Raw genomic sequence first — 23,347 nt, forward strand, 5'->3', positions numbered from 1 at the left:
TCAACAAACCGCAAGCACCTTTTAATAAAGGTCTTAAGTACAAAAAAAAAAAAAAAAAAAAGAATTCTGTATCTGGCAAAAGGGTCTTTCCAAAATGAGGGCAAGATTCAGAGGCTCTAAGTGAAAGACCGGCTGAGGGAGTCTGTGCCACTAAGCCCCTACAGTGACACCGAGGAGCCGCCTGCAATTCTCTCCGCTCCTCAGCTTTGGCTGCTGCTCCAGGGTGGATTTCCTGCCGTGTCTCTGCGGGAGGCTCCACGCCAGCACTGAGGAGCAGGTGCCGGCAGACCACGTCGGCCACCCCGGGCCTAGCCCTACGTGGTCATGGCCATGGGCAGCAGGCACAGCGGTCCGGGGGACTCGGCTTCATCACCATCACCCACCTGGAACACGCCTCCAAGGCCACGCAGGCATGAAGGGACAATCCCTGGTTGGCCACCAGAGCCAAGTGGGCCACGCGGGCACAGAGCAGGTGCCTTTGGAGGCCGTGGACATGGTCTGCTCTGGAGGAGGTGGGGACAAGCCTGGAGGATGTGAACGTGGACATGGACGGTCCAGAGACCACGGCGGCCAGACACCAGACGCTAGGGTGGCTACGATTGCTCCTCTGGAGGAAATCAGAGACAACTGAGATAGGGCATGCACAAAACTGAAGACAAAAAAGGGATAAAATGCTCTGACCCAGCATCGAGCTTCCAAATGCCATACTTATAAAGATTTTTAGAGCTGCCCTGAAACATCAACCTCTATTTTTGAGTTGAACTCCCAGGGTAGCCAGCCTGTCTAAGACTTTTAGAAAGCTCCAGGTGTTTCAAAATTTTTTCCTTCCATTTAAAGACAAATCTGGGACATTGTCAAGTCTGGGTATTTTTCTTTTACTAATTTTTTTAGTTTGGGCTCTTGAGATTATTGGTTCTAGCAAAAAAAATTTTTTTGGTTAGAAAGGTTTTTTAAAAAATTAATGTGCATCTAGGGACATTTAAAAACTTTGTACACAATGTTCTCTTACCGGTTAGGAAGTACTTCCAAACATACCTAAAAGAAATTTCCGTCAAGAATGTGACTATTAAGAGGGATTTTCACTACACTAAGACGACACCGCCCTGATCGTGTAGAAGAGCTACTTAAAAATGTTTGTGAATGTCATCTTTTTAATACTAGAAGAAAGAAATATTCTGTTGCACTTCAGTGTTTAGAAAGTCCTTCCTGGGAAGCAGACATGGCTCAACTGATAGAGTGTCCATCTACCACATGGAGGGTACAGGGTTCGATCGCCAGGGCCTCCTGATCTGTGTGGTGAGCTGACCCATGTGCGGTGCTGCCGCGTGCAAGGAGTGCTGTGCCACGCAGAGGCGCTCCCGCAGAGGGGTGCCCCATGTGCAAGGAGTGCACCATGTAAGGAGAGCTGCCCCGTGTGAAAAAAAGTGCAGCCTGCCCAGGACTGGTGCCGCACACCTGAGAGGTGACGCAGCAAGGTGACGCAACAAGGTGACGCAACAAAAAAAGAGACACAGTTTCCCAAGACCGACGGATAATGCAAGCAGATGCAGAAGAACACGTAGTGAATGGACACAGAGAGCAGACAAGGGGTGGGGGGAAAAGGGAGAGAAATAAAATAAATCTTTAAAAAAAAAAAGAAAGTCGTTCTTGGAGCTGATTAACAAGATGGAATTTGCAGCAGCAGAGAGCTCTGCAGGTTGAAAGGGAAGGACGCTGACGGCAGATGAAAGCTGCATGCAGGAGCAATGGCCTGGGCAACTATAAATGCCACCACTCTTGCAGTGTGAGTTTGTAACTCTACTTTTCACTTGAAAAATGTAAAAGGCAAATCCATAAAACCTAATGATCTATCGGTGGTTCTGCACACGTAACGTACAAACGTGACCTGTGAAAGAACCACACGAAGGTGGGGGACGGAGAGGCACAGGACAAAGCTTGTGTACACTATTGAAGTCAAGTCAGTATGAGAGCAGACAAGACTGTTATGGGTTTAAGATGTTAAATTTAAGACCCACGAAACTACAACAAAATTATCGGAGACCTTGCAACCTTGCTAAGACAGAAAGTAGCGTACAGGTTGCCAGGGGTGGGGCACAGGGGACGTGGGGGTGAAGTACATGCACGCTGGGGCAGGGGGCCTGCTTGTGGAGATGGGCGCGTTTGTAACGGCAGGTGTGAGGTTACCACACCGTGAGCGTGATTCATCCCACTGAATGCGTGCCGGGGACTGGGAGATATGGGTGTTTATTTGTATACATGCTCCCACAGCTAAAGAAACAACAACCAAAGAGCCACTAAAGAGACAATGACAGTTAAATGTACTACATGATCCTGGGCAGGAGCTAAGAAGGGAGGAGAGAAGGCTCAAAAGGACACTCCTGAGAGACAGAAATACGGAAACAACAGCTTTGTATCAACGCTCACTTTCTTACCCCTGACACCGGCTTTCAGGGCGGTTACCTAAGAAAGGCACGCGGCAGTACTCAGTTGTTTTCGTTTCCTGCCTGTTGAAACATATACCATGCAATGGATTGGCTTAAACAAAGGGAATTTACTGGCTCAAGGTGGAGGCCAGAAGCTGCCCTCCTCCAGGGGTTGGTATCTTCTGGCCAGCCGGCAATCTCGGGGTTCCTTGGCTCCTGTCACATGGAAAGGCACAAGGCAGCATCTCTTCTTTTTGGGGTTCAGCTGACTTCCAGTTTCTTGCCTCTCCCGAGGCATCTCCTTCGGTTTCCTTTGCTTACAAGGATTTCAGCCATAATGCACTAAGGCCCATGCTCATTCAGTTTGGGCAACGTAGCGAAGAACATCTGCAAAGGGCTTATTTACAAATGGGGAGACATCCACAGGACCAGAGGCTATCAACCAAAATAAGTGCAAAATACACTCATTCCATCACGACACCCCGGCAGCCTTCAGCCATGTGGAACGATGCTAAGCACAAAGGCTCATCAAAATCTGTTCCGGGTGGGGCTGACCTGGGACAATATTCCTGTCTGATGGAACCGTGAAACCTAGAAAACAAGTTAACTGCTTCCAATATACATTGGTGGGACAGATACGAGATGAACATTCCCACTGCAGACGGGCACCACCGGCCTCAGGTCGGAAACCCAGCAAGGGCCGCGCCCGCGAAGCCTCCAGGGGTGGGGCAGCAGAGCCCCCCATTCCAAGTGCTCCCACGGGGCTCCCCAGAACACTGCAGTGAAGGCCCCACCCTCAGAGCATCAGGAAGGCCCAGATGCCAGCCCACCCTCTCCGGGCACTGGGGTGGCAGCAGTCTCCCTGAATAATGCGCGCGAGCACCCCTGCCTCTAAGCCCTTTCCACACATGTGGGCGGCACTGTGCCCCTGGCCGGAGGAGAGCTTTTTGTTCCAGACCTCAAGCTTCCATGGTTCTGCCCCTGAAGTGATTCTTCCTTCAAGTCATCCCTTCTCTGGCCCCTTTCAGTCCAGGCTGGCAGTGGTTCTGCTCATACAAATTTTACAAAAAACCTTGTCGGCTCTGCATGCAGTTCAAGCAGGTCCAAACCATCAGACAGTAGAACTTTCCACAGATCCTTCCTGGATAACTGCATTTCCAATCCTGACTTCCACTGAAGTGGCCGACTGGACCTGTGATCAGTTAAACCCTCACGTGGCTCCCTGTCCTCTGGGGACTCGTGCCCGGGAAGCCTGGGTGGTCCCTGCTAGGGCCACTCCTGGCCCCAGGTCCAGAGAACACTGTCTGGACAGGCCAAGCATTTTCAAAAGCCATCAACTGCAGGTTCCTTTGCGTAAGAGTTGTTATACTGTAAACTGCAAGGGGAGACCAGGCCGCGTGCGCCACACTTAGCTTGGAAACCTCAGGTACATATACAGAAGTTCATCGCTTTTTTTTTTATTTAGTTTATTTCTCCACACTCCTTTGTTATTTTTCACTTGCTGGGTCTGTTCATCTTCCCTGTAGGCGCCTAACTGCTTGATCCACCTCCACTCCCTGCCTTGTTGTGTCTCCCATCCTGTTCCTCCTCCCCGTAACTCTTACTGTGTCATCTTATTGTATCTGCCCATCGTGCCAACAGACACCCGTCATGTCAGCTCGCTGTCTTCTTTAGGAGGCACCAGGAACCTCTGCTCCCCACCGTTGCCTCTCATTATGTTTTTTCTTCTTGTCTCTTGTTGTGTCAACTCACCGCTTCTACCTGTCATGCCAGCTCGCTGTCTTCTTTAGGAGGCACCAGGATCTGAACCAGTGACCCCCCCATGTGGTAGGCAAGAGCCCAGTTGCCTGAGCCACATCCGCTGCCCAGTTCATCACTTTTAAGTTCCACTTTCAATCCGACATCAGAAACACTGTTTTGCCGAATTCACTGCCACTCTATAACAAGGATTTCCTTTTTTCCAGTTTCCAGGAACACATTCACTGTTTCCTCCTGAGGCCTCGTCACCAGTACTTTTAACTGCTGTTTCTACCAGGACTCTCTTCAAAGCTATCTAAGCCTTTCCCGTCAATCGCCTCACTATTCGTCCACAATTAGCCTCTACCCTCCACTCATTTCCAAAGCTGTTTACATGGTTTTAGGTATTTGTCAGTGCAGAACCCCAATTTCCAGTACCAAATATTGTTTTGGTTTCCTAGCTGCTAAAACAAATACCACAAAATGGGTTGGCTCATGGTTTCAGAGGCTGGAAGGCTGCTTCCTCCTGGGGTTGGGACCTTTGGGCTGGCTGGCAATCTTGGGGTTCCTTGACCTGTCCAGCAAATGGCGATGCACTTGGTGGCACCTCTTTCTCCTCTGGGTTCCGCTGACTTCCAGCTTCTGGTTCTGCCCGTGGCTTCTCCTTCTGTGTCCATGTGCTTTGCTGATACGGACCTCAGCCATGTTGGAGAAAAGCCCGCCCTCCTTCCATTTGGGCACTTTCCAAGGTCCCTACAGATGGGATCTCCGACAGGACAGGGGTGGGTATGTGAACCCTGCTTCTGTGGGGGGCAGGACTCAATCCCTACCGTAAGCATTCAAGAAGCATGGCGTGTGCAACCCACAAGCAAGTGTTCAGAAAATGGATAGACAGCGGGTGGACACAGACTGACAGGCGGACGGACAGAGAGGGAACGATGGAGCAAACTGGCAAAATACTGACACTGGTCTATCTGGGTGCCTCTGAGAAAAGGGGCATGTTGGAGTTCTCTGTATGGGATTGTATCTTTTTGTGAGTTTGAGAGTGTTTCAAAGTAACAGGTTGAAAAAAATTTTGAGCTAAAAGGAAAGCCTGGAGATTGAGCAGAAGGATGGCAGAGTTAAGGAAATGCTGTTAAGAAAAGGGAAACGGAGCACATCAGCTGATGGGAGGAGAGGAGGTGGACTACAGAAAAGGGCAATAGGAAGGGGAAGCACGGCCCCAAACGCAGGCTGGAGGAGCTGGGCTGCTGGAGAGACGACTCTGCCTTCCACGGGCAGTGGCAAAGACAACTACACCCAGAGACCCCAGGCCTGAGGCTTTCAGGGACCTGGATGCAAGAGCACAGGAAGAGACTTGCTCAGGGCGTTTCCTTCCCAGAGCACTGCTTGTCTGGTTCCTCCCTCTGAGAAACCTCCCCAAGGCCTGAGGGCGAGACGTGACCTCAGTGCCCTTAAGGGTGCACAGGGCTACCTGAGAGATCCCCAGTGATGGAGGAAGTGCCGAAGTAGTAGCCCCGCGGCAGGCGGACCCCCGGCACCTCGATGCAGTCCCTCCACTCGTGCTTGCCATCAATGTCCATCATTATCTAGAATAAAAGGAAGAGGCAAATCAATCAGGTCATGGGAGCAGAAGGGAGATGACCCCACCCCCACCTGGTCCAGGACAGGGACTCACCGTCAAATGCCTCTTGACATAGCGAATCACAAGGAAGGTGTCGTAATGGAGATTGCGGACGATGGCTGTGCAGCCCCCCAACTCCGTGGGCCGCCCGTCCCGCTCGTGATCATAGCTCAGGGAGCCATTGTTCACCATGGCTGAGACATAGGGGAACACCCGCTGCGAGAGCAGGAGAGAGCACAGGGCAGTGAGCAGGGCCTCAGAGCACCCGCGCCACACGCCGACACAGCAGGACTGCACTCGGGCCGAGCCCGACAGCAGCCCACGCACCCGACCACGCTGCCTCCACGCCCAGGGGGCCCCTCAGGGATGCGGGCCCAGGAATCACTTGCCTTCAGGAACTCTCCTGGTTCCCGATCTGGGGTGGGCCTGCAGCGACACCTCTTAGGCTCTGGAGTCTGACCTGAGTACTCCCAGAGATCACCATTTGGCTCCTACACACTGCCCGAGACTGGAGTTTCTATTTTCCTGTTTAGGCACCTCTCTCTCCAACCAGCAGGTAAGCTTCTCTAAAAGAACTCCTTCACTAAGCTCTCCACACATCGCTAGCCCAGCCCGTGCCTCCTGCCAGGGTCAGGGTTTCGCACGCAGCAGGCACTCTGAAAATGCCTGCTTGACTCAGCAGGGGAACCGCTGCACCTCTCCAGTTCTAAACGCTGTAAGCACATGGCACTGAATGGACTAGGACTCAGAAAGCGCACTGCCAGGAGCAGGCTGCTGGGCGGTGCTGTCCAGTTCAAGGACCACTCTGGGCCATAACAACCTTCCAGCCTACTCAGGACTCAGCCACACAGCACTCAGGGCAAGTTCTCCCACCACAAGGAGAAAAGGGAAAGCCTCCCAATTTCCCAATCTATTTCGGAGGTCTTCTTTCTCCAACAGAGCTGGAGGAACATCCTATCCTTCCTTAGAAAGGATGAGCTACCCACATCAGAACAAGCCCAGTGCTGAGGCAGTGCAGGGGGCGGGGAGGGAGGGAGAGGGTCGCAGGAGGCATGCCACTTCCTGGGTGAGCCCCCATTGTCCAGACGGTCAGCATGCAAGGTGGCGATGCAGTCGAGACCAGAGACGGGGAATCCTGAGGCAACAACCACGTGGATCCCGAACAACAGCAAATGTGGGTGGACACACGTGGGGCTGGGGGACAGTGGTCAAGAACCAAGTACCTGAACTCCTGGAGAATATCGCCTCTTCTGGGCCTGAGAGGGTCCAGCAGGTTATTATAAAAACAAGAGAGGGCACAGAAGACAGGAGACCAAGTCAGAGAGAAACAGCCACGGAAGAGCTGACCCAGCGGCGACAGAACAAACCAGCCTAAGTCCCCAACCAGGATTTCAGGGTACACGGAGTGCGTTCAGCAGCTCCTCACTCTCCACAATTACTGGCAAAACTGCACGTGCTGGACCTTGTACATTTTTCCAAGAGGGCCTATTACAGTCATCAGATTCTCAAAGGGGTCTGCTAGGAAAACCCCCCAGCCCAGGAGAGTCCTGGAGCTCTCGGAAGGGGGCTTATAGAACAGGCAAAGCAAGACTCAGGGAGACCAGACGACAAGTTTGTGGGTATCCAGACTACAGTACTCCTCCAGCAAGGGGAGGGAGGAACAGGGCGAAATTTTTCTAAGATGCGCTTTTCTCCCAGAACCTCAGGATACAGCTCTGACCTAGAAGACAAAATTCTCCCCATTCGAGAGACTATAGAAAATTACCTCTAATCAAAAGGGACCATTTACCCTCTACTGAGCCTGACAGACGTGTGCTTCCAAATGACTAGTGTCATTCTAACCTGTCCGTGCTCAGGAGCTCTGTAGCCTAGAGGGAGTTAGAAAGCCGTGAGGCTCAAAGGTGAAAACTGCCAGCTTTACGCCACTAGCAGCAAGAGAAACCTATGCAAGCCCAGGTCAGCCCTGCCCCTCAGAAAGGGCGGCAAGAGTGTGGAGCCCCAGGCACCCATTCCTCTAATTCTTGGGGATACAAAGCACAACCCCGGCACGGCTCCCGATGTGGGGCTTCAGCGGGAACAAGGTAAACAAGGTGCCCACTGCTCCCCGGAGCTGACATTGTAGTGGAAGGGCCAAACAACACAGCAAATGAATTTATTTCAGACGGAAATAAACCCTATGATGAAAATAAAATAGGCAGCACAGAGGAGATGAGAAAGGAGTATCTCTGAAGAGGAAACACCAGGGCTGAGCCCAAGCAGTAGAGAGTCCACCGAGGGGCACGAGCATGACATTGACATGTTCAAGGAACAAGGGCGGGGGGGCCTGAAGCAGCGGGCGAGGAGAGGTTAGGGTGAGTGAAGGCTGTGGGGGCAGGCAGGAGGCAGCACCCGTCAGATCCAGAGCAGCTCCCAGCGGCCCTCACGCCACGGGCAGCACACACACAGGGAGGGCTTACAGAGGGCTTAACGGAAGCAGTGGCTAATCAAATCACCACAGAACAATTTTACCATTTAGCTAAACTTTGCCGTAGAACAAGGAATTGTATGCTACCAAGCCGTTAAAAGAAACAGGCTTCTGACCAGAAAACTAACTTCAGTGAAGAGTGAGGGAAGAGATTAAAAGTGGCCTGACAAGAACAAAAATTAAAAACAAAACCAAACAAAAAAATTAGCCTGAGGGCAAGCTACAACCTGAACCTTGAAGACATCATGTTGACTGAAATAAGCCAAACACAAAAGGACAAATACTGTGTGATCTCACTGACATGAAATAACTAGAATATGCAAATTCCTAGAGACTTTCAGAGTCCCAGGGCTGGGCTGGTGAATGCAGAGTTCATGCTTAATTGGCTTCTGAGACAAAGGGAAGTTTCGGTAATGGATAGTGGTGGATAGCACAATGCTGTGAATGCAATTAACACTGATGCACTGTATACTTGAAAGTGGTTAAAATGGGAAATGCTGTATTACCTCAATAAAAGATTCCGCTGATGACCCCAGGCTTGCTTCCTCTATCACCCTCAATAGCCATGATCAGTTCAAGTTGCAACTTGGAAGACCCCAGCCAGCCACCCTCGCCCTACGGTGCCTTGCACAAGGCTGGTGTGGTGCCCAACTCCAACAGCCAGGCCTCAGGAGGCTGCAGAGCTTCTCAAGGGCACAGCCACGGAGGTCCCTCAGCCACGGGCTCTCGCTCAGGTCGAGGGTGGGCTCAGGACTGCATGTCTTTTTAGAACGCACATGTAACGGTGGTGTATGGCCATGCATGAGGAGCACTGCACCGGGCAGCACAGAAGTGCACGGCGAGGGTGCTGGAACTTCTCTGCTTCAGCAACTGAGGACTTGGCCTTCTAGTTTTACCCTCATGGCACTTGCAAGCTTTTCAAATGACATCTATTTTTATGCCTGCGTACTCTCCTTTCACATAGACCAATTTTCTTTCCCTGGAAAGCAGCCTAAAGCTAGACAAAAGGCAGAGAGCACCTGACCCACGCAAGACAAGAGTAGTTTCATTCCTAATTTTGGAGTCTACAAAAATGAGGAACTCTTGCTGACTGTGCAAATGACTGGTGTCTGTAGAGTGAACAAATGTTTTCAAGGTCACCTAGAAATAACACAAAGACCCTCTACGTGGTAACTGTACCATCTGCACATCTTGGTCAAAAAGAGACACCTGAGCTTGTGGATTTCCGGCTCCAATGCTAAACCTCCACAGGCCCAAAGCTGTGAATCACCAGCTAGAAAAACAGAACACGGCTGCCTCTTCATCAGGGAGGCCTAAATTCTAACTGCAGCTTTAAAACTAAGGGCTGTATAACCCGGTGGACTACCTCACCTCCTTGGGCTTCCACTTCCTGCCCTGTAAACAGGGTTGATTATGGAGATGAAATGAGATACGTGCAGCATTGCATACGGCACTCAGGAGGGAGTCAAGAGATGTTCCTAGTGACTACCTCAATGAGGAATCTCTGGATACAAATACTGCTCACAGGCACTCACAAATAAGCAACAATGCCAAACACACAGCTTTTCGAGCAGAGATTCTGAGGCCATGGGCTACCATGGACCAGTAAGTAAAATTCCAGAAATATTTTGAGGATTAATAGGGTTGCCTCTTTTTTTCTCCCTACTAAAAATACAACAGTGACAAAACAACCACACGTAACAAACACCATTTTATGAAAGGACATTTTCACACACACACAGAAGGAGAGAGGGAGAATTACCTGCTTCATAGTAAAACGACAATACACTTGGCATTGCGCCTTTTCAGTCATTTCACTGTCCCTGTTCCAGGCCCAGGGAAAACTGTTTACCAACCAATGCGAGTTCATGGACCAGTGTCTGGGGGCCGCTCTCTCACAACAGTGTTCTCCAACCCAAGCCCCTCTGTGGTCTAGGGAGCTGGTCAGGTTTGCTTTCTGGAACTTAAGTGTGAAGAAAAGAAGGGTGGGAAAGAGCAGAGCAACAAGAGCTGCTGCCAAGCACAAAGCGCACCTGCAGCGTGCACACGGTGTGCACAGGGGCAGCCAGCGGGAGCCCTGCTCAGGACACCCACTGCCCCGAGGCGCCCCACGGGCACTGACCCCTGGAGCCGGCACTGGCGCCCAGCCTCTGGCCTGGAGCCCCCACTCAAGCACTACGCTAAGCGCTTTCAGAGTCTATCAGTACAGAGAAATGTTTAGTATATGCTGTTAAGATCGAAAACAAAAAAGCAGGACTCTATAAACAGTATGTACCCAGAAACAAAAAGAAGTACTGAAGAATGGCTCCAGAGTCCAGCAAGGAGAGACAGGACAGCTGTATGCAACAAAGGTCACGGGATTTTCTTCACCATACAGGACGTCATAATCTGAATGAGGCCTCTTCATCAGGTTAACGGTATTGTCATCAGGACTGACTCCCTGTACTGATCACTGTGCTATGGCTATGTAAGAGAACTCCCTGTTTTTAGAAAAAACACACTGAAATATTTAGGAGTAAGGGGGTATCAGGAAGACATCTTACTCTCAAAATCAGTTCGGAAAAAAATATACAGACATGCACACACAGTAGGAAAGAAATGACTAAGCAAATGAAATGAAATGTTAACGTTTTGGGGAACTGGGTGAAGAGCATCCAGGAATTCTTTGGAGTATTATTAAAAACTGTCTCTAAGTCTGAAACTATATTGAAATACAAAATTAAATATTTAAAAAATCAATCTGAGTCAAGTATTCACCATACTATTCTTTCAATTTATTTTCTGCATGTCTAAACATCTTCAAAATTAAAAAAAGGTTTGAAAGCAGATGTGGCTAAAGCAGTTGAGCGCCTGCTTCCCACATGGGAGGCCTGGGGTTTAGTTCCTTGTGCCTCCTAGAGACAAAAACAAACAAAAAGCAAACAAATGAAAAAAAAAAACAACTCAGGGGAGCCGATGTGGCTCAGAGGTTGAATGCTGGCTTCCCACTTATGAGGTCCCAGCCCTGGTACCTCAAAAAAATAAGGTTTAAGAAACAGTATGGGGAAACGGACTTTGGCCCAGTGGTTAGGGCGTCCGTCTACCATATGGGAGGTCCGCGGGTCAAACCCCGGGCCTCCTTGACCCGTGTGGAGCTGGCCCATGCGCAGTGCTGATGCGCGCAAGGAGCGCTGTGCCACGCAAGGGTGTCCCCCGCGTGGGGGACCCCCACGCGCAAGGAGTGCACCCGTGAGGAGAGCCGCCCAGCGTGAAAAAGAAAGAGCAGCCTGCCCAGGAATGGCGCCGCCCACACTTCCGTGCTGCTGACGACAACAGAAGCAGACAAAGAAACAAGACGCAGCAAATAGACACCAAGAACAGACAACCAGGGGAGGGGGGGGAATTAAATAAATAAATAAATCTTAAAAAAAAAAAAAAAAACAGTATGTACAATATATTTTTGTTTTTAAAAATACATTTGCATAGTTTCTTGTTTCAGCCTTTTCTGATTTTTCTGTAACGAGCAGAAATAATAGCTTTTACATAAAGTATTACCGAAACAACGCCCTCCTACAGCAATTCCCCTCACACCTCCGTGTGCTGACTGCACACTGAGGTCTCTGGTGGGGCAGACCTCCTGCCACAGCCACAAATGAACTGCGATTTTTTAGACTTTAAAAAACCTGCCTGAACACTACTGTGATATACCCCTTAAGAAACTCAGGGAATGATTGCAATCCTATTTATCTTAGTTGTGAGAACTAAACAAAACCTAATCACATAATTTGAGGATCTCAAGAAAAACAGCTATAAAATCAGAAAACATAAATTTGAAGTATGCCCCAAACGCCAAACACTGATGTTTAAAACCCAACCAGCCAGATTACAAGTACCAAGATTCAAAATACAACCTAAGAGATATGCCTTAATTTCACTGCTGCTTTTAGTCAAGTGGGATGCTCTGTCAACAGCAAAGATGCCAAGGCTTACTATTATACACCAGGAACATGGGATGTCTTCCTATTTATTTAGGTGTTCTTTCATTTCTCTCAGCAATGTTTCACAGTTTTCATAGCATAAGTTTTATATTCATTTTGTTAAATTTACTTCTAAACATTTTATTATTTTTAAAGATTTACTTATTCCCCCACACTGTTCATTCACTGTGTGTTCTTCTTTGTCTGCTTGTATTCTCATTAGGCGGCTCCAGGAACCGATCCTGGGACCTTCCGGAGTGGGAGAGAGGCATTCATTCTCTTGCGCCACCTCAGCTCCATTCTGCTACATCTCTTATTGTCTCTCCTGTGTCTCTTTTTGTTGCATCATCTTGCTGTGCCAGCTCTCCATGTGGGCCAGGACTCCATGTGGGCCGGCTTGCCACGTGGGCCAGCGTGCCTTCAGCAGGAAGGAGGCCCTCGGCATTGAACCCTGGACCTCCTATATGGTAGATGGGAGCCCAACTGCTTGAGCCACATCCGTTTCCTTAAATTTTTTTTTTTTTGAGGACAGCGTAAATGGAACTGCTCTCTTAATTTCATTTACAGATTGTTCATTGCAAATGAACAGGAACGCAATGAATTTTTAACGATCTTGTATCCTGCAACTTTGCTGAGTTGGTTAATTCTAATAGTTCTTTTGTAGATTCTTTAGGATTTTGTACATATAAGGTCTTGTCATCTGCAAACTGAAATAGTTTTATTTCTTCCTTTCCAACCTGGGCATCTTTTATTTCATCTTCTGGTCTAAATGTCCTGGCTAGAACCTCCATCACAATGGTAAGAAGGAGCCCAAGAGCAGGCATCCTTGTCTTGTTCCTGAGTTTGCTGCGGTTTGTCTCAGATGCCCTTTCTTGGGTTGAGGAAGGTCCCTTCTGTTCCTGATTTTCACCTTGTCCAGCACATGTTCTACACACACAACACACATCTACAAGTTTTCAGAAGTGCAGTATTTATCGCTATCTCATGTGTGTGAAACAAGACTGCACTCTCTCAAGGCAGGCCTGCCACCTATGCGATGCTGACAAGTTGTTTAACCTTTCTGCACCTCGGTTTTCCAGAGGAATAACAACAATACCTATTTTATCAGGCTGTTGCTCAGAGCAAACCCAAGTGTTGATCAGTGGATAACCAAAATGTGGTTTAGAAAACAAAGTATTATTCAGCTGTAAAAAGGAATGAAGTGCTGACACAAACGACAACATGGATGAACCTTGAGCCAGATACAGAAGGGCACACTGTACGATCTCACTGACATGAAAAACCAGCATTTGTTCTAGATTATAGGTTACCACGGGGGAGGTTAGAGGGAGGGAATGAAGATTTAATGCTTAAAGGGTACAGAGCTGTGTGGGATAGTGGCAAAGTTTTGGAAATGGATGGTGGAGATGGCAGTACAACAGTGAAGGTGGTTAACACTAGTGGATTGTATATTTGAAAGTAGTTAAAATGGGAAATGTTATATATATGTTACCATAATAAAAATTTTTTTAAAAAGATTGAACACTAGCCCCACTCTCCAAAAAAAAGTGCTTAGAACAATGCTTTTTATATACCAATGTACGCTATCAAAGTAAAGCACACCATCAACAAAACACACTCAATTTTACCGTCTAGCTCCAGGTTCTTGGAATCTAGAGGAGTATACTTTCTATACCATTCGAACTGAGGGTAAGCTCTAAGGATGGAAACAATCAATGTCTCCACGACCAAGGAAGAAATCACCCTGGCAGGAGGAAAAGAGGTGGAAGGCAGAGCATCACAGACAAGCACAGCTCCCGGCATCAGGTGGCCCTGTGTTCAAAACCCGGCTCTGTTACCTTGAACAAGACAGTTAACTTTCCTAAGCCTCCTCTTTACTCACCGGACAGTGGGAAACCAATACTAACTGTGAGGAAGTTGAGGTGGAGTGGGAGAGCACAGGTAAGGTCTCTGGCACACAGGAGCCACCTAATCAACAGGAAATGTTCTGAGCTCTATAAAGAAACCAGGACTTGCAGGTGGCCTCGGGGCTTTCCACCTGGCCACATGCATGGAATCACTGGTGAGCTTTCTTTTATTTTTAAGATTTATTTTTTCATACCCCCCCTCATTGTTTGTGCTTGCTGTCTGCTCTCTGTTTATCTTTTTTTTAGGAGGCACAGGGAACTAAACCCGGGACCTCCCATGTGGGAGGGAGGCACCCAATCACACAGGCCACCTCTGCTCCCTGCTTGTTGTGTCTCTTCACTGCATCATCCTTTTGCATCAGCTCACGATGCCAGCCTGTTGCATCAGTTCACTGTCTTGCTCATCTTCTTCAGGAGGCACCAGGAACCAAACCCAGGACCTCCCATGTGGTAGGCAGGCACCCACCTGCTTGAGCCACGTCCACTTCCCTGGTGAGCTTTTTAAAAGCAAGGGCAAGCAGACTATGCCTTGGATCACCCGAATCAGAGCCTCTGGGGTAAGGGCCTGGAGGCTGGCATTTTTTAATTTGCACTCCCCCCCCACCCCAGGGATGGCTCCCTCGTCTGTTTGCTTGTTGTTTGTGCTTATTGGGTTTTGTTTTTCCTTTCTTGCTGTCCACCTACTCTGTCTTTTTCTTTAGGAGGCATTGGGAGCCAAACCCGGGACCTCCCGTACGGGAGGCGGGCGCTTAAATGCTTGAGCCACATCCGCTCCCATGCTGGCGTTTTTAAAAGCTCTCCAAGGCAATCCAATGTGCAGCTGGGGTTGAGAACTCCAATAGCTAAGTAGAAAAGCCCCCGTTTTTGCTATCTGAAACTAACTTCTATGAATAACATCTACTCCCCTTTTAAGATAAGTCCATCAGATCTGCCCTCCCAAATCAGAATTACTACTAATGGTGAACTGGAAGCTAAGAGTCTGGACAATTCGCTTCTGGTCCCAGGAAGCTAGCCTCAACCTCTCATTATGCCCTGAAGCCCACGCCTCTTACTCAGACGCGTTTCTCACAGCCACCACGTCCACAGCATGACCAGCAATGGGGTCACAACACTCCCCGCATGCACCTACTGCCTTGGAGTAAAGCGCATTTCCGTAGCGCAAGAGCGCCTTCAGCACCCAGCCCCACACAAGTCCTCGTGCTGTGTCCTCCCCCAGTGCCCAGTTATGCCCGCCGGTGCTCACACACGTCATGCTTCCAGCTGCAAGGACCATGCTGGTCTTGCTCATTAATTCCCAGAGCCTAGCACCTAGAAAGTGCTTAATATACATGGGGCGAAGAAGAGCCCAGAAGGAATGCAGAGAAGCAACTTCTACTCAGGCCTCACTTTCCACCTCCCCTAAGGTGAGCTCTGTTGGAAAATGTTAACCATCATCGACTCTGGGTGCTGTACACATGATGAGCCTTCTACCGTTCTTCCAATGTTTTTAGAACTCTGAAATGTGTCATAATAAACTTTTGGGGGAAAATTAGGGAGTTCTGCCTCCATTCCTAATCCTGCCTTGTTAAATATTAATTTAGTGACAGAAATCCCAGCAACAACCAGTCCTGTTATAATCACTTCCCCACCATCTGATGGTGGGTCCATGGGAGAGAGAGAGTACAAACCTGTCATCAGTTTAAGAAAGTACTAAAGAATGCTCAGGGTCAGCTAACAAGATGCAAGAGGCCTCTGCAAACGGCTAGACACTGGGTTCCAATGAGCTACAGAGAGTTCATCAATTTCTTTTTTACCGACTTCCCTACAGGAGAGAACTGCTGTTCAGATCCAAGAAGAAGAAGAAAAGTTCGCTGGAAAGGGTGAGCAAGCTGCAGAAGAGAGTGCAGCAGTGAAATCGCCAAAGTTGGGGAGCTGAGTTACATAAACTCAGCTTGCTCTGGTGCTCGTCTAGTAGGCAAACCACCAGCCAGCCACGCAGACGTGCTCAGTTTCAGTGGCTACCTAATGGGCGCAAGGGAGAACAGGGGTGACACTAAAGAAAAGGCCCCCCATTCACAACAGCTATTCCCACAGGACTGTATGCTCAGAAATGGTTCTCTCTAGAAAAAGCACTAACCAGGATATTAACTTTTGAAATTCTACAGATGAAGAAAATGGAACCACAACCCCTCACTTTCTATCCCACTCCCTTCTGAACAACACTTGAGGCAAAGGACTGGGACGTCAGTGCAGCTGACCTACGCTCTGACACTTGCCATTACCTCTTGCTGCTTCTCCTCATTGGGGTAGGTGTCTACAAATACTCCCAGCCCCACAAATTTGTCCATGTTTCCAAACACAGGCCCTAGAGAGAGAGAACAGATGATGAACAATGAAATAAAGCCAAGACTTGATAAAGGAACAATATATCACTATGATAGAGGAAAAGGCGAAATTCCAATGACTCCCAGGCCTCTCTTAAGATGAGAAAACATGTAAAAGCAGCCGGCAAAGTGCCTGGCCTCTGGCAAGCAACCAATAAATACCCGCAGTAGTTTGTTGTGGAAGGCAGGGGAAAGAGAGAACGCCATTGCAACCTTATTTAGCACCACAGCAGCTCCCTGATCCAACGTGGTTGCTAAGGCACCCCTAGAGAATTCTGCTTCACAAATGCTTGGTGAAGACTGTACCCCCAAGAGAGAACTGAATTCCCAAGCTCTTCTTCTTGCTGTAAAATCGAGTTAAGCCTGACACCCACTTGGAGCAATGGCTCTGGCACAACAAGGAAAAACTGAGAACTCTCCTCGTAACTCAGCAGGGCTGAGCTCTCTCACTGTGTTTGCCAAAAGGAAATGAGCTCACTCAACCGCCAGTGTTCAGGAGAACCAGAGCTTTCATCTGACCAAAAGGCCAGGTGGCTGCACAGGGAAACCTGCAAGGAATTAACGAGAGGAATCTCCCCAGGATGAGTCAAGCTTATCTGCTTATCCGGACTCAGATCCCACTCTAGAGCCGGGATGGGTCAGTCTTCACTCACAGACACCCGAGGAGAAGACAGCGTGGCAAAGTGCCCTTCTCGAAAAGAGTACACTTAAGAAGAGCAGGCCTGTCACACCCCACCCAGGGGCAGCCCAGGGTCCCGATACCTGGCTGCATCCGGTCCTTTGTGTACCAGATCGCCAAGCCGTCTCCATGCAGATTCTTCTTCCCTTGCCCGTGAATTCTGAAGTGCACCTGCAACTCCCAGTCTCTCAGGAAACATGGCTAAAGCGAAGGAGACACTGGAATCAACGAGGAAAACAAAATGCCAAACTCAAGCCCTTACAGCAATCTACAGACTTGGAGAGCATAAATGCAATTAGCATGGGCTAAGGAACAGGCACCAAATCAGAGACTTGGCAAGTGTTCACGTCATAAAATTAAATGGATTGAGCCATTCAACCGTCAGAGAAACTTATTATGGAAAGTGACTAAACCTCCCAATTACTTTCATCTCCCCAAAGAAAGAGGATTAATACTCCAAAGCCAGAAAAGACAGAAATGTGCCAAGTTGAACTACTGTGACCCTACAGTTGCCCAGCAAAGTAACTCAACCTGTAGACCACATCTTGAACTTAATATCACCCCTCTTTGGTAGAAAGACTCTAAAAAGCTTGGATTTAAAGGTCAAATCCTCATTCATTCCAAAAGAATAAGAAAAGCTAAGTCATTATGCCAGGGTTTCTAAAAATAATTAGCAGAGGCTATTAAACAACTCTAATTAGTAGATCTGGATCTCTGCCGAGCTGAGGGGCAAGCCAGAGTTCCCAACAGACGGTTTAAGTTACAGTCCCCCAAATCCTCATGCCCTTGGCCGAGAAGCCCAAGTGTACCCAGGAGACGTGCCAAGTGCCATGCCCACAACAGGGACAGCCTCTGGTAGAAAACATTAAGAAGGGGGGTACTATTCTCTGTTTTTAACTGTGGATCAAAACCTTATAAAAATGGAGGAGGCAAGTACATGGGTAAGTGCTCTAAATAGTTTCATGGGGGAGAAGCAGATGTGACTCAGGCAATTGGGCTCCCATCTACCAAATGGGAGGTCCAGGGTTCAATTCCCAGGCAAGCAAGGTGAAAGCAAGCTGGCCCACGTGATGAGCTGGCCTGAGTGGCGCGCGGGCTGGCATAGCAAGCTGGCCCAGTGGAGAGCAGGCACAGCAAGATGACGCAACAAAAAGAGAAACAGAGGAGAGACCAGAGACGCAGCAGACCAGGGAGCTGAGGTGGCGGAAGAGATTAAGCACCTCCCTCCCACTCCAGAAGGTCCCAGGATCAGTTCCCGGTGCTGTCTAAAGAGAAGACAAGCAGACACAGAAGCAAGCACAGCAAATGGACACAGAGAGCAGAAACACGGGGTGTGTGTGGGGGGATAAATAAATCGTTTAAAATAGTTTCATGGAGATCCAGAGTGGCTATTTGGTTTAGAGAAGCTCCCAGTTAAAGTAGTTCACTGAGGAAAGATGGGAAGAAGGAAAAGACAGATCAACTGGGGTCAGCCAAAGGCTGTCCGAATAGATTGTTCTGGCTCTTGAGCAACTCAGTGCTAGATCACATCCAGTTTTTGTTTTTAATTTCTGGAATACTTCCCCCAAAGTGTTGCTATTAGGAGTACATAGTCAAAATAAGAGGGATGGGGGGTACTGCTGCATTCAGCAAGGCAGATCAAAGTTCCACTAGCTTACCACATCTAAGGAGCTCCTGTCGTTCCATTTCCATTTCCAGGCAAGAGTGAAATGCTGGCACAGGAAGCTGCCCATAGCCAGCAGGGAGGTCTTATGCCCCTGGAAAGAGGGCAGGGCCAGAGAAGTTCATGCTGAGTTACTACCTCTCCCTGGCTTCACAGCTAGCACAATGCCATATCGAGTTTTGCTCGGGCATGTCTAATAGTGGTTCTGACACTGTGCTACACATCAGAATCAGCTAGAGAGCTTTAAAAAATTCCAATGCACAGGCCGTTCCCCATTCTAAATAAATCAAAATCTCTGGGAGTGGGACCTAGGCATCAATTCCAATTGATAGACAAGTTTGAAAACTACTGCTCAAACAAATGCAACCTATTCAAGTAACTTAGAAACAACTCCCTGCTCATTCTGATAACCAGATAACATTATAAAGGTGTCAGAGACTCTGCAAAAGGGCAGGATAACTAGATCTTAAACTAGAACTGCTACTACAAGAGTTTCATAGACAGCGAGTGAGACAACCCTAACGGCTTAGGAATGCCTAAGAGTTGCCGACATAAAGTTTACAATAGCTCTAATGGCATAGCATACATGTCCGGAAGAATTTTAACTTTCCAAAGCCTTTTCATGCCTACTGTCTTCTTTTAGCCTGAAAACAGCCCTGGTAGGCAAGGAGAAAAGGGATGATGATGTTTTGACAGAGGTGAGAAACTGAAAACAGAGAGGCTAAATCCACCCAGGCCTCCCAGCAGATCTATGGCAGAGCTGGAGCTAGAGCTCAGCTGCCAGCCCTCCTCCTCTTCTACCAGCACACACTGCCCTGCATTCTGTCCAAGAATGAGTGCAGCACGACCATCTGGCTTAAGGGGTCAGCTCATGCAGAAACCTCTACTTCTTATCCCTTGGCTCCTTCAGAATTCTCAACAAAGTAAAACGAATAGGAAGAAGAAATAGTTCTTTTTCCTGGAAAGAGTTCACTTACCCACAACTAAAAAAAAAAAAAAAACCAAAATAGAAAACAAAAAAACCTTAAAAGTAAGTCCCTAGCTTATGAGAGCCCAAGAGAAAGTACCAAAGGATGCCGAGGTCATCCCCAAAAGTAAACGTGGCCCCAAAAGGTTTAAAAAGAGCCCTGGAAACCAAAAAGAAAGCATCGTCTTACACTTGTACAAAATCACAGTGCAGCCACACCAGGAGTACTGCATTCACTTCTTGCCGCCATACCTCAAGGAAGACAATGTAGCTAGAAAAGGTCCAAAGAAGGACAAATAAAATGACCGATGGCTCAGAATGGCTTTCAAATGAAAATAAAATTCAAACTTTGTCTTTTTAAGCTGAACTAACAGAGGGGGAAACTTTGTTGAAGTATGGGATAAATTTAAGAGTAGATTTCTAGTTTACAAAGCAAAGTTATTAAACATAGCCTACGTTATTAACCCCCGAGAAGGAGTACTATTAGGTTAAATGGGAATTAAACACGTTTCAGAAAACAAATTTAAAATGAATTACTTTGGTATAATGAGGGTAAGAGAGAGTACTTCCCTAACTATCTCGTTTCTTTTTGTTATGAAGGTCATTACAATCTCTGAAATAAAAACCCTTGGTATCAACAGAAGGCAGAATACTGGGGTGGAGAGCCAGAAAAATTAAGGCAATTTGCCACCACCGAGCTTTGTAGGACCTTTTCGGTCACCCACAGAGAGAAAAAGATTCTTACCACCCGGTTCCACAGGGCACCCTGTTTACTTTGCATATCTGGAGTAAGGCGAATATACTGGGTCATCACCATGGCATGGCCCATCAGATTCCACAGGGAGGAACTGCCAGTGCCCACACCTGGAGGGAGGAAGCGCGTCAGCTCATCCTCTTCAGCACTGCCCCTCAGGAAGACGCCACCCTCCCCCAAAGGCTGGAGGCACCTTTTTCCTTTTGCTGTCACTCGTCTCCCACCTCCTGTCACTCACAAATCTTTACCTTTAATACTGTGTCCTTTCACAATGCCCTTTTCAGACGAAGACCCCAAAGGGGTCACTTTATTTATCCACAACAGTGACTGCAGCTCAGATGCATTCTTCCCATTTTATGTCAGTAAACTTTGGCACCGTAATAGAAAAAAAAAAATCTCCCAACTCTACCAAAAAGAGCCAGCCCCTTCAGCGGGTGGCGTAATCACATTCCCTCCTTAATCCTTCAAGTGTGAAGTACTTCTCCCCATCCTCCAATCCCCAAGGCTCTAAGCTTCTGCAGACCTTGGCCTCCCAGGGCTCCTAAGAACCCAGCACAGCCTCAATGCTTCCCCTAAGTAAATAAGTGACTTCTCTGTGATAATGTATACTGTCTTGTACTCTGACTTGTTTATGTATGTTGTTTGCTGACCCTTCCACCACCAAGGGAAACAGATTTGGGTTAGCGAAGCTAATTGTACTGATTCGGGCCTCTTTATAGCTAATTGTATCAACTTTCTGGTTGATGACCTGTGCTTAGGAGTCTATGAACCTTAAAAAAGAACAAAGTTAACCAGCCTCTTTCAACAACAGCAATCCTGGACTGGTGAAAAGCAGTCAACAGAACAGTTATCTTCTTTACCACTTGCGGCCAAATTCTAGCCCCAGCTCTTCTTCCTCCTCTATTTCTAGCACGTCCATGACTCTGTTGGGACAGTGGCCATTCGCACTCCTTCCCCTCCCCACATTCCGGTCCAAATCCGACCTCCCCGCCCCACGTCCCGGCTGGCGCTAGTGGAACCCCAGGGCCCCCTCCTTCTCGACCTGCTGGAAACTTCCAGCGCTGGGAGGGTGAGCTAACCCCGGGGTCCCCAACGCGGCCACTACCACCGGCCGCAGCGTCCTCGGGGTCCCGCGGGCCTTGGCCGCCCGCCAGCGCCTCTGCCGAGGAACGCGGGTCCCGAAAGCCTCCCCCGCACCACCGCCGTGCCCCCGGCGCCTCACCCTGGTAAGGCTTCGACAGCGAGTGCTCCCGCTTCAAGTACTCGAACGTCTGGCCCGCCCCGACCGGCCGCGGCCCTGACCCGCACCCCAGCCAGAGGAGAAGGAGCCACATCCCGGCCCCAGCCGGCGCCGACCGAGGCCTCCCCGCGCGAGACCCTCGCCCTGAGGCTCCCCGAGCCGGCGCCATCTTGCCCACCGCCAGACCCTGCTTGCAGCCCCGCCCCCTCGCCCAGCCCATTGGCCCTTGGAAACACCTGTCCCACGTCTCATTGGCTCTCCTCGAGTCCCCGCCCCCCACCCATTGGTTGGCTTAGGTACCAGTTGCGCTGCCAACCTCGGGAGGGGCGTGGCCGAATGCGCGGCGATCCTTATTTGCACGTGCACGCGCTCCGCTAGGCCTGCTGGGATACGTAGTGAGTTCCCTTTTGGGTCTGCATCCTGGAGTAAATTTAAAGAGGCAGGACGTTTCTTTCAGCCCCACCTGGTACCCCTCCTGCCTGTGCCGAGTATCGATCCGGAAGGTACAGAACTGAAAGAAGCAGCAGACAAATCCACAATTAAAGCAGATGGAAAATCGCTATCGTTTATCCAACACTCCACACAACAAAGCAGAAGAACACATTCTTTCCAAGTACACAAGGACCATTTACCAAGACCATGAGCTGCAAGAATATATCCGAGAACCCCCCAAAATCAGGACGTTAAGCAACACACTTCTAAATCACCCACGCTACTGGAGGACCTCTGAGAAATGGTACAGGGTAGTCCTTTACCTGGTGGCTCAACACCTGGACCCTGCAATCGGAAGTGTGGGGGTCCTGCTGGCTCTCCCTCTCTTCCCCACCAGTTCCAACACGCAGCCAATGACCAAGTCCTGATGATTTCCCTCTTAGTTATTTCTCAAGCCATCGATTCCTTTCCGTCCTTCCTCTTTCTCCCCAACCACAGTAACGTGTGTCTCAGTTGGTTTTGGGGGCACCATCCTCCCCGTGGCAGGATGGTGATCTAACCATCTAACCATGTGTCAAGGTTAAATGAGTTAATACTGTGATGATCTTAGAATCCTGCCTGGCTTGCAGTTGGCACCATCGTCATCGTCGTCCGGAGCACTTGCTGGCTCACCACCAAATGTGGCGAGGAGACTCAGGCCCCTCAGCTTGGCACACAAAGCCCCTCTCCCCTCCTCTCCAGCCTTACTGCGCACAGTTCCCTTTGTGGTAGGTTGAATTATGGTCCTCAGTAAAATATAATCTAAACCCGTTCTTATGGGTAGGAACCCCTTCTAATAGGACGTTTTGAAGGCAGGCCAACTGAAACAGGTGGATCTTAATCCAGACTGCTAGGGTCCTTTATAAGCACAAGTTCAGTAAGAGAAGACCACACGGAGGAGCAGAAGCTGGGAGGCAAGAGAACCCAGAAGAGAAAGAAGATCCTCCATGGGCATTACAAAGTGATGGAAAAGCCGTTGACAAAGGACTGCCAGCAGCCAGCTCCAGAACGCCAGTCTTCCGGGAGAGAGCGTCGCCTAGCAGATGCCTCAAAACCATGGGCCAATAAAGTTAAGTCAGCGCATTTCGTGGTATTGGTG

At 48.9% G+C, this 23,347-nt stretch overlaps 1 protein-coding gene across 4 annotated transcripts in view; it reads right to left on the reverse strand.

Annotated features, from left to right (window-relative positions):
* Positions 1-21,972, reverse strand: part of LMAN2L (lectin, mannose binding 2 like) — a 29,642-nt gene extending 7,670 nt beyond the window's left edge. Inside the window, exons 1-9 of one of the 4 annotated variants that reach the window (XM_071208708.1) lie at positions 21,760-21,970; positions 20,529-20,647; positions 19,974-20,054; positions 18,812-18,910; positions 17,237-17,354; positions 16,373-16,455; positions 7,008-7,040; positions 5,839-6,000; positions 5,635-5,749 (exon numbers count right to left, since the gene is read on the reverse strand). In XM_071208708.1, the coding sequence (XP_071064809.1) occupies positions 5,635-5,749; positions 5,839-6,000; positions 7,008-7,040; positions 16,373-16,455; positions 17,237-17,354; positions 18,812-18,886 (586 nt within the window). In that variant the 5' untranslated portion in view covers positions 18,887-18,910; positions 19,974-20,054; positions 20,529-20,647; positions 21,760-21,970. Of the gene's footprint in view, positions 1-5,634; positions 5,750-5,838; positions 6,001-7,007; positions 7,041-16,372; positions 16,456-17,236; positions 17,355-18,811; positions 18,911-19,973; positions 20,055-20,528; positions 20,648-21,759 lie in introns of those variants that run through there. The other 3 variants (XM_012519603.4, XM_071208709.1, XM_058278110.2) reach the window with 3 other exon arrangements.
* Between the last annotated feature and the right edge of the window lie 1,375 nt (positions 21,973-23,347).

The sequence above is a fragment of the Dasypus novemcinctus genome, chromosome 17, assembly GCF_030445035.2.
Source record: "Dasypus novemcinctus isolate mDasNov1 chromosome 17, mDasNov1.1.hap2, whole genome shotgun sequence".
NCBI lineage: Eukaryota > Metazoa > Chordata > Mammalia > Cingulata > Dasypodidae > Dasypus > Dasypus novemcinctus.